General features: G+C 36.7%; 2 protein-coding genes across 2 annotated transcripts; one reads left to right on the top strand and one right to left on the bottom strand.

Moving 5' to 3' along the window:
- Positions 1-719: 719 nt before the first annotated feature.
- On the bottom strand, positions 720-4,026 carry LOC114477109 (uncharacterized). The gene is made up of 2 exons (XM_028469209.1): positions 3,832-4,026; positions 720-3,084 (listed from the first exon to the last, which is right to left on the bottom strand). The coding sequence occupies exons 1-2, from the start codon at positions 3,961-3,963 to the stop codon at positions 955-957; spliced, it is 2,262 nt and encodes a 753-aa protein (XP_028325010.1). The 5' UTR covers positions 3,964-4,026; the 3' UTR covers positions 720-954.
- A 1,238-nt stretch (positions 4,027-5,264) lies between these two features.
- Positions 5,265-10,838, top strand: LOC114476927 (uncharacterized). Its single transcript, XM_028468943.1, has 10 exons — positions 5,265-5,536; positions 5,826-5,884; positions 5,956-5,993; positions 7,598-7,716; positions 7,798-8,154; positions 8,672-8,942; positions 9,291-9,508; positions 9,694-9,841; positions 9,959-10,068; positions 10,530-10,838. The coding sequence occupies exons 1-10, from the start codon at positions 5,378-5,380 to the stop codon at positions 10,836-10,838; spliced, it is 1,788 nt and encodes a 595-aa protein (XP_028324744.1). The 5' UTR covers positions 5,265-5,377.
- The last annotated feature ends 260 nt before the right edge of the window (positions 10,839-11,098 follow it).

Genomic DNA, 11,098 nt, shown 5'->3' on the forward strand with positions numbered 1-11,098 from the left:
CTTAAACTGGGATAAAAATGCAGCAAGGCTTGAAAAATTAGACAAAATGACAAATCCCAAAATCTGAGGTAAGGCTATAATATTGATCAAAAAGTTTAATTTTTTTGAATTTTTTTTCTGAGATAAGGCTATAACAAGACCCTAATAACTAGTGCAAATATGATGTGCACACTTATACACTACAAAAATGAATTTCCTAACCAAGTGAAACTGACTTAAATTAAGAATATTAATCTTAGAAGTTTAGATTCTAGATGTTTTCACTTATTAGGACACGTTCTTATTAAGATAATTTGACTTGTTTTAAGTTATTCTTTCTAGAGCAATCGTTCATAGATATTATATCTTATTTTAAGTAGATTTTATACAAAATCAAGTTATATCACGCATGCAGATGCCAAAACCAGTGAACAGTAAGAGATTTTTTCTTGTTTTAAGATTTTGTGTGTTCTATAGCATAGCAACAGCATAGCATTCCATTACGTCAACAGGAGCCAAATAAGCAGCAAGTCAGCATAGTTACTTTCGTAACATTGCAAATTTACCGTTTGGTTGTTATGCTGTTGCCGTAATAGAATGCAGTCTGCCATGCTGTTGATATGACATCACATGCACATTTGTTGTCATTATAATGGGCATTTGAATTTACGCAATGAATGGGCCAACCGAGATACCCAGTGTAGAGAACAGCAACATACATTTAAACAAGAGTCAATAACTCAATATTTACAGTTTGTTTATTAAACATTTTAATTTACCAACAATACATCAGTAAGATCATATTTTCTTGGAACATACGTCTTGGTATTGAGCATAACAGCTTGATATGCAGTGTAATCCTTCAGTTTCTCCAAATTAATCATTTCTGTGGCCATGGCAACATTTGGTACAGTAATTTCATATGATAGCAAATTTCTATACAACTCAATATTTACAGTTTGTTTATTAAACATTTTAATTTACCAACAATACATCAGTAAGATCATATTTTCTTGGAACATACGTCTTGGTATTGAGCATAACAGCTTGATATGCAGTGTAATCCTTCAGTTTCTCCAAATTAATCATTTCTGTGGCCATGGCAACATTTGGTACAGTAATTTCATATGATAGCAAATTTCTATTAAAATCTAGTGTTTCATGAACTTGATATTCACAACAAAATAAAACCGAATCAACAATGAAAATATTATTAATCAGTCCAAAAATAGGCAATCCATTATCAGTGTCTGTAATAATCAAGCTTTTTCCAGTTGTGTAAGTGTTACCATTTAACGTAACCCACTTGACAGAAATTACATGCTGGACATCGACAATGTTTAGAAAATCTCTGAGCTTTGACTCAACATATTGGAAATTTGACACTTCTCCCACAGGGCCTAGATCTTTCTCATGGGTAAAAATATTATTGTTCTCATTTTGTGTGCTTTCAACAATTTGATTGTGCTGGACAAGAGATTTGCAAATATTTTTATAGTTCAATTTTGAAGACCACTTTTTAAAAAATCTGTGTTTGGATTCAAACCTCATACACATATGTCTTCTCAGGGGACCCAGGGCCTCAATTTGTGAAGGAAAATGTATCATATAATGCTGTTTGGGAGTTATGTTGTTGGCAGGGAAAAGATTAGTAAACTCTTTTAGGTGTTGTTCAATCATCCTCCTGAGTTTTTCCAATGTTTCAATGGCTATAACTGGGGAAAATATGATCTGAGATATTTCAAGTAATCCTATTATAAACTGAACATATACATTAGTACTGATGCTGTTTACAATAAATGGAAATATTTTCATGAACACCAACATCTGCCCTGCAGACTGTTTAAGTTTGTTATCATTTGAGGATAAAGTATTTACAGTGATGGGGCATGGTTTGTCGCGTACATCAACCGGTGAATAAGAAAAGCCTTGTATACCTGTGTTTATGGAGTCCAATTCAGTGTCTCCAGACAAAATGAGAGCCTTTAACACGCATTTCATTTCATAGGGCACCACACCCTCAAGTAAGACATGCATTATATCCTGTGGGGTTTGCCGGATTAAATCAAAAGCTGGGAAATCGACAAGTTTGCTCCTTCTATTAAGGCCATAAGTGGTCATTAGGGATTTTTTAAGAAATTCTGTACTGGCCCTCTCTATTTCTTCACACTGTCTGATATGATTTTGTAATGTTCTTGGGGTAAAATCATTCTCGTCAAAGTTGCTTTGCATACTGTTAAAGTCACACTCACAATGCCTGCACTTGCTAAAAGCAAAACCAACCCCAGATTTAAACCCAGCTAGATCGTGCTGAGCAAGGGTATCCCCACATACTGATATTACAGCACCAAAGATATTTGTTTCCGTGCTTCCAGTTTTGACTCTTGTACCACTGTAAAGCTTCTTTAAATCCTTTTCGATTCGCTCCAAAATAACATCAACACCAGCCTCTGAAATATCCTTAGCTTTCGCAATTGCGAGAAGTCTTATGGCTGGAAGCTTTGATCTAAATTTTGGCTCAATGTTTCCTAATGAGTAATAGAACATCAGTAGTTTGTTAACAGAAGCATGTGCACCAAGAGGATTGCAGATTTCGATTTCATCTGAATATAAAATTAACTGTAATGCTGTGCGCTTAACAGAAAATAAAGGATGAGTTTTGAAAAGGCTTCCATTAACAATGTCTTTAAGAAAGCCATCTTTGCTACAGTTTGTTGGGTGATGAATCATATTGGATATTCTCGGGTTACACAGAAATTGTTCCAAACTTTTGATGAGAGGCACATAATAAAAACAAATGTTCCTAGTTTTAAGTACCCTTGTTCCACCTCTCTTAACTCTACAGAGCTTCTGTGAGATGATGACCTCTTCAGGTTCAACTGGATGAAAAAGTTCTTTAATAGTTTGGTCCTGCATGTAACTCGTGGTCAAGGAGGCGAAAGGATCGGGAAAGTCAACAATTGTTGCCATTGTCTCATTACGAAGCTGCTCTATGTTGTCCATATGTCCATGTCTTTCAAAAACATTCCTTACTCTCTCTCGCAGGTTTTCCAAAAGGGCAAATTGAAACTGTTGCACTTCTGCCACTATGTTGTTGACATTCCCCTGCAATAAGAAACAAAGAAAATTATCATTATTAGTAGTAGTAGTTTATTTGAGCAGTTAATTTCCTTTTCTTTTTCATTTTTCTCAAAATTTCCACTATAAAAGTATTTGTATTTTTCTGGCACAACCCCCTTTACCAATTGACCAAAAAAATAAACAAAAAATAAAAATAAAAGAAACAGTAATTTTCTATCTCTTAACCCCAAACTGAACCGAGCTTATTTTGTCCAATTTGGCATTATCCAAATCTAAACGCTTTGTGAAAAAAAGCGTCAAATCAAGGATGATAACATGAGAAAAATGTGCCGGAAAAGCAGCACCACAATAAAAAAAAAAATCAATGAAAAATAAATGGAAATAGCCCCATGGTAAATGGACTCAACTTATAAAGCGCTTTTCTACCTTTATCAAAATCAATCAATCAATCTTTATTTGTATAGTGCCAAATCATAGCCAATGGTATCTCAAGGCACTTTACAGTAGAGCAGTCTTAAGGACGTACTCTTTATTTTATGGATACAAACATATGCATATATACGTATATACACATACATATGTATCCTACACCCAACATGAATTACAATAAGGAACCAGTCACCCATTCATACACCAATGTACGCAGACACTGGTGCTGGATATTAATTTTGTTGCCATAACACATGGTGTTTATGGTGCACTCTATGCAAATTTCCCCGCCATTCTGTGCCTCAGACAAAGAATGATTTAAAAAATAGGTAGATACTTTACCCGAGAAATGCAGCATCTTTCGCGAACATCAACGGTGAATGCAGCAGCACGTCTGGTTAAAGCCTGTATAAAAGAAATGAGACATGAAACAAGAGAATTATTAGCCATTGGCACTGTATATAATTGTCCCATTTAATTCCCACTTTATGACCTTAATTGATCAAATTATAACATTTTATAACATATTATTCTCAATTTTACATTATATACCAATGACGGTGGTTTTGTAAACTTGACCACAAATAAACATGTAGTTAAAAAAAAAAAAAAAAAAAAAAAAAAGGTAACAAGTTCTCATTGATACAATATTTATTACAGGTCATAACTTTAGTAGAAATATGCATGTTTACATGTTTAAACATCCCATTCCTAATGGGTTGCACCAAGTAAGTGCTACACCACTGTTATGAATGCTAAAGTGAATTTAAATTTGTGAGGCTGTGAAACAACAGCTAAATTGCAGCCTAAAAACCTGTCTGGCGATGTGTCCTCTGCATCGCGCATTATAATCCTACCGGTTACCTGTACAGTTGAAGGACGGGACCTACCAGGTGTAAGCTGCATGCTAGTGGACTCTACTGTAAACATCGTGCGCAGCTACTGCTAACGGTAAGTATGTAACATTTGCAGTATACATTAACAGCTGGGTTGTCACAATTATAGACGTTAATTGTCTACAATGGGCAAACACCTACATGTTATACTCCGCATTCATGTTAATCTTTTTTCTTTCTTTCTCAATGCTACGTTAGCCTGTCTCAGTAAGTCCTATTTTGAAACGAATGTAGCTAAGCTAACCTGGTGACATTGTGTGAAGATTCACTGAAACATATTACGCTAGTCGATTATGCTTACCGTGTCGGGGGTTATTTGGGCTTCAAGGGGTTGAACATCAAGAGGTTGACTGTGCCTTTCCTCTTCTTCATCCAGGAGCTCTTGTTCGGTGGTCCCACCTAGAGTTGCGTTTAAGCCGTTAGCTTCGTTAGCTTCGAGGGTGGTGGAGTCCGCTTCAGTATTGCTGGTAGCACTGCCGGTAGAATGAATGGATGAAGCACAGCCGGAGAAAATGGGTATGTCGAACCGTTCATCTCCAAGACCGTGCGAGTGAGTCAATGTAGAAGTGACCGGTGGTGGGCGTCCATTAGCCAGGTAGGATGCATGTCTTCGTTTGATGTGGTAGTAGAACGAATTAAATACTCGATATTTTTCTGTGCATCCATCTATTCCACAAATAGCACGAAATTTAGGATTGCGTCCATGAGCTTTGTTGACATGGCTAAGTAGTACTTTTAAAGTCAATGCCATGAACACGAAACAAATGACACAGCGCCATCCCGCCGCCATCGTGAAAGAGAGAGGATTTTGAAAATAACAGCTGTACTACGTTGGGGCGAGGTCGGGGGCGGACTATACCATTTGGAATTGAGTCAGGTAACCTAAATGTCTTTTTTATAACTGATCAGTTATATTTTACACAGTTTGCGTATTGTCTTGTATTGTCATAAATTATTAGTGAATATTCCATAACTAATGAGACCTTTAATTTATGGTTTGTCCTGAAACAGAAAACGCACCCCCATTTCAGGCTAATTGGAATTCACTTTTCGACAGCCACAGAAGGCGCCAGGGAGCCGTCGCGAGGAGATCGTTCAGAGTTCATACAAGAAAACGACAAAACTTGAGCAAAGAGAACCACGGGAATAAGGTATTTTAGGCAAATAATATTAATTCTTTGATGATGACACCCTTCGTTACTAAAGTGGACTATTATAACTCTTTTCTTTCAAAAATGGACGAGTCATTTAATATTAGCCTGGATAATTAGCTAACGTTAGGAAGTTAGCCAGGCTAATATCAAATTATGCTAAATACATTTAGCAGCTTTACTATAAAAAATAAAAAAATAGATTGGGATACATTTGCAAATCAAAAAGGCACAACATGTACAGGGTTTGTTGGACTGGATAATTATTTTTTTGTTTTGTTTTTTGTAGCTGATGGCGGGTGCGGGTCAGACATCGAGCCATGCCCATGGTGGAGAAGATGGAGACTGGTGATGTTTACACAAGGCAAATAAAGTAAAAAAAAATATATATGATTACTTTGACAAACTGTCCTTTACAGTATGGAACTTGACCGTGTGGCAGTCGAGGTTTTAAAAGGTAAGAATAAAAAAAGATTCCGACTGTGAAATATGGTATAATAAATGAGTAACACATTTATGAATGTAATTTGAGTAGTGTATTCAAAAACTCAAATTAATGCCATTTTGTATGACTAATAGAGAACAAAAGAGTCGAAGAACAATTGGGTTAACTGCCGGGTTGCCATGGGTAAACCTTAAAGAAACAGGCCACCGTTTTTACAGACTGAGATATGTTCTTACCTGTGCTTAGACGAGTTGATGAGTACCTGTCTAGTCTTTGTGCATGCCTTCAGTCATGCAAAACGACCAAAGATGTTGTTAGCAATTGGCCTTTCCCAGTATATTCCTATAGCTCCAAACGGGTGAATTTGGAAGCTACCATGCTCTTCAACGGTCACGCACAAAGACCAGACAGGTACGTATCAACTTGTCTAAACTCAGGTAAGAGCATATTTCAGTATGCAAAAATGGTGGCCTATTCCTTTAACGTATATGGTTAAATTTTTATAATTGAAGCCAGGCTATTTTTAGCAGCCTTTAGATAGGGATGTAACGATTAATCGTAAGGCAGTTAAAAATCGATTCATAGGTATCACGGTTGATATCGATTTTCTGAAAATTGAATCGCAGTACTTTTTTTAACCTATCCACAAGTGTAGGCGGCGGGCGGAGTCTGCTAATACTTTCTTTCTGGCCGCCTTCTACTCTTAAATATGTTAATAAATGATTCATTGCCCCTTTAGCACCGAAAGAATATCTGTAATATTTCTTGAATATCTGTAAAAGTCACGTTTTTCTATTAGCTCTGTCTGCTAGATAGCTTCTCTTCTTCACTGCAAGAATTTCTGCATGCCAACCGACCACTGTGTTACCAGCGCCCTCTGCTGGTCCAAACAAATATGGCGTAAATCAGTGTAATTTTTTTTTTTTAAAGTCCAATTGTTAAGGCACAAAATACATTTTCTGTTGCACTTTTAAAAAGAAAAAGAATTATGCAGTTTTGCATTGTTTATTATAGAACCAGAATTTAAATTAATAGGCTTCATTTTCATTTGTATTATTCCTTTATTTATTTCATTCAAGATTTATTTTTAGTTAAATTGCATTGTTTTGAATAGTTTATCAAGGGATTCTTTTGACAATGAAATATAAAAGGAAAATAATACAGTATTTTCTAGTTTTTTTCCCAAAAAAAAAATTTGTCTACAGTCCCATTTTGTAAAATAAATCGTGAGAGAATCGTACCGTGAACCCAGTATCGTGAATCGAATCGTATCGGGAGTTGAGTGAATCGTTACATCCCTACCTTTAGACCTTCATGGATAAGGAAAGCCTATCTCATCCAATGTGTTTTAATAAAAAACACTCTTTCCTAACATGGTCTAAAATAATGTCAAAGTACTTCACATAATTAGCGCTTGGGATCTGCACTATTTTGAAGTTCAGGATCTTTACTTTTCTGTGTTTCTTACCTGTGCACACAATTTAGTTCAGCTAAAATAAATATTTTACATTTCAAAACCTCCTTTAAACATTTTACAAACTTGAAATTTCAAGCAGTTATGACCACAGAATCATATATGACTTTTAAAATTAATAACATTTCTCTATTTGCGCCAGCTGCAAATGTGGATGCAGATGTCCTGCCAACCTTAACGAGAGAAGATTTAAAGGACCTCTTTCCTGGGCCGGAACACTTTCGAAGAAGGAAAGCCATTTGGGACCTGGCCCACCCTGTGGTAAGTTATCCTTGAGCATTAACTTAATGTTTTGGTCTGTTCTAAATACCACATTCTTCTGCTTGTATTTCATGTGTCCAGGAGCAGGCAACAGAAGAAAGTGAGGGTCCTGTTCATCCTGCAGTTAAAATAAGTCCTTTAGTTGTGCAGCTCCCAAGTCCGCAATATGTGATTTATACTGACAGTGAATTAGAGCATGTGAGGAGAGAATATTTTGAATTTAAACGCATTGGGCGAGAAAGGGAGTGCCGGCTTTCTAAAGAGCTGTACTGTAGACTGATAAGAAATACGATTATCAGCATGATAACTGCTGTGAGAGCGTCAGGTGGGACTGACTGCCTGCAATACCCCACAAAAGTGGGGCTGCAGGCCATGGCCAGACGAATCATGGACTACTATCCAATGGTTGCTGACTGGGCAAACACCAGCTGTCCATGGGTAAGTGTTGTATACGATGATAATAATATACTGGCCCATAGACAACACATAGAGATGATGTCTCAGCATTTATGAAGATTTATTTTTTGCTAACAAATATTTTTTTTATTTTATTAATACAATGTTGACAATGACAACAGTATATAAAGCATTTATGAAGATGATATTGGACTGAAAATTATTTTAGAAAAGTAATTAATCAAGTCATTTTCTTGATACTGTATGTATTCAACCTATGTTTTACTTATTGATTGATAATTTTTTGTTGACAGCACACTGTTAATGTTTTCTTTTTTAAACTTTAATTTGTCCAGGGCTAGAGGTGTAATGGGGTAGTATTTGTGCGATAAACTGGCACCAAACTTTTTTCCTGACATTGCCTTGTCTTATTGTGTATGGTCTTGTAACCATATCTTACAAGTAGACCTGTTTTGAATATGTCTTTACTTTGTTTTTCGAAAGACGCTGCTGTATTTGAAAAAACTTTTTACAATGTTATTACTTTTTTGTGTTACAGTCCGATATCTTTAAGAAGCTCAGCAAGAGACTCCAAAACATCAAGTCTCCACGAAAATGGCAAGGAGCTACACCATCGAGAGGCAATGGGAAAAGAAGACGCCTTTCATTTGAGAACACTACAGGCAAGGAACTCACAGACGAGGGAGAAGAGCCAGTCCTGGACTTGAGCCCGTGCTCTTCTAATGTCTCTCCAAGAAACACCATTTGCACCCCAGAAAGCCCACAGGTTCACTCTCCTAATACGGCCAGCGAGAACCTAGTTAGATCAGGCAAGTCACCTTGTGGATCTCTAGCAGCAAAAGAACAGAAATAAAAGCTTGGTACTGTAAATGAGATTGTGTACACAAGCTTTGTTTTTGTTTTGTTTTTATTATTAATATTACTACTGTGGTATCCTAATAGAAAGTGAATATTGGTATCATGTGTAGTTTTTTCTTAATATCTGAATTGGTTTTGAAATTTTAGTATTACTATTAATTTGCACATTGACCATATTGTATGATTTTGATATTTCTCTTGATATTTTGATTATTATGAAAATTATTTTTTTGCATATGTATTTGTACAATGAACAAAGACATTGAACATTATTGTTTTTTTATTCATTTTTGGTGTAGGTCCCAAACTGCACGACAGCCAGATTTCCCAGGCCAGACACTACAAAACACTGCAAGAAATGTTTCGAAAGCCAAAACAAGACAAGGAGGCAGTTGCCCAACTGTTGGATTTAGAATTTGAAGCAAGGAGAAACTTCATAGATGCAGACCTGCTAAAAGAGCCGGACAAGGCAGCTAAGATAATTGACGCCTATCCCTGCTTCAAAGACATTGACCATGTAAGTTTTTATTTGTTTATAGTTTGCTGATACTCTCTGGCTATTGTCATTTACATAAATTCCACTAATGCCTTAGATTTTGTTTAATTTAGTTTTGCATGTGTATTAGGCAGCTGTCTAAACTGCAACCAGCTGCCCTTGCCTCATCTTAAGGAATCCTGTAGTAACATTCTGGTACCTTTAAGGCCCTCGACGAAATGGGGAGAATCATTTCCAACGGACAGCACAACTATGTCAAGGAGCTGAGAGAGCGCTGGGAAGTCTTCCAGCAAAAATTACTCTTCTATGCTGTTTACAAGAAGGCAATGAAACCACCGATGTCACTTTCTAAAGGTAATTTTTGAAATTATAATTTTTAAATGAGTTATTTAAAAATGATTTATTTTGTTATTTAGACTTTTCAAGTATATAATATTAATAACATCTTGTTATTTATTTTTGCTTCCGCAGAAGAACAAGCAATTGAGCTACTGAAGTGCCTCCCAGTGCTATTTCCTTCTAATGCTGCCCTTCCGAAGAAACTGTCCAATGCATCGGACGCCCTGTTCCATATCTTATTGGTAAGATTCTTTGTGTTGTGTAAGCTTGTAAGATTATAAGATTCCTTTTTATTGCATGGTACATGGTCGCCAGAGGTTAGCACTCAAGGTGCTGGGTTCAATTCCGGGCTGGAGGGGTCTTTCTGTGTCGAGTTTGCATCTTCTCACCGTGTCTGCAAAGTATTCTGCCGGGTACTCCGGTTTCCTCTTCCACTAAAAAACGTGTGCTGTAGGCCAAGATGAATCTGTGTGTAAGTGAATGAATGGATGGACCGTTAACGTAGATGTGTGCAGTGTCAGTCTGTCAGTCTGCCCCAGGGGAAACTGTGACTACATATAGCCTACCACTACTGTGTTTGGAGTGAATGGAGAACAATAATGTGCAAAGCACAAAACAAATTACTATTAGGTTGTATTTGATGCGAAAGGTTTGAGAGCCATTGTTATTCAACAATATAATATTTTGTTTTTTTTCCTTTCAGCCATTACAGGAACCAGGAATGTTTCTTCAGAAGCGACCTCTCTGCACACCAGTCCTGCTCGTTGATGAGGATGGCTGCTTCATATGTGCTGGCTCAACTCCCATCTCATCTTTTCCAAAATCCAAGCTCCAGGAAGCCATTCTTTACATTATGGCTTATTACTACGTTTTTCACATGGCATACCCCAAATGCATTGCATCCTTGTTGCGAGCCCTGCAAACAGAGGTGCTTCAAGATCCCATCACGGACAATGATGCAACCCCTGCCTATAAAAAGGCGATGACAGAGTTTGCAGCTTTTGTTGGGTAGGACACTCACTTTTACAAGTATGTTCTGAAATGCATTTGGTTATTGCCTTTTCTTCATTGTTTTGGAAGAGCATTCTTTACACTCTCATCTTTGTTAAAAGGACTTCAGGAATATTGTTTAAGAGAGGTGTGCATTTTGCAATTATTTGGCATTTCAAACTCATCTTAATCACCATCTAACGCTTTGTTGGTTAGAAAACCCTATTAAGAAACAGTCAATGTTGTGCAATGGCTGAAAAGATTTTTTTGATCAATAAAAAG

This window comes from Gouania willdenowi, chromosome 15 (assembly GCF_900634775.1).
Source record: "Gouania willdenowi chromosome 15, fGouWil2.1, whole genome shotgun sequence".
In the NCBI taxonomy this organism is placed as follows: domain Eukaryota; kingdom Metazoa; phylum Chordata; class Actinopteri; order Blenniiformes; family Gobiesocidae; genus Gouania; species Gouania willdenowi.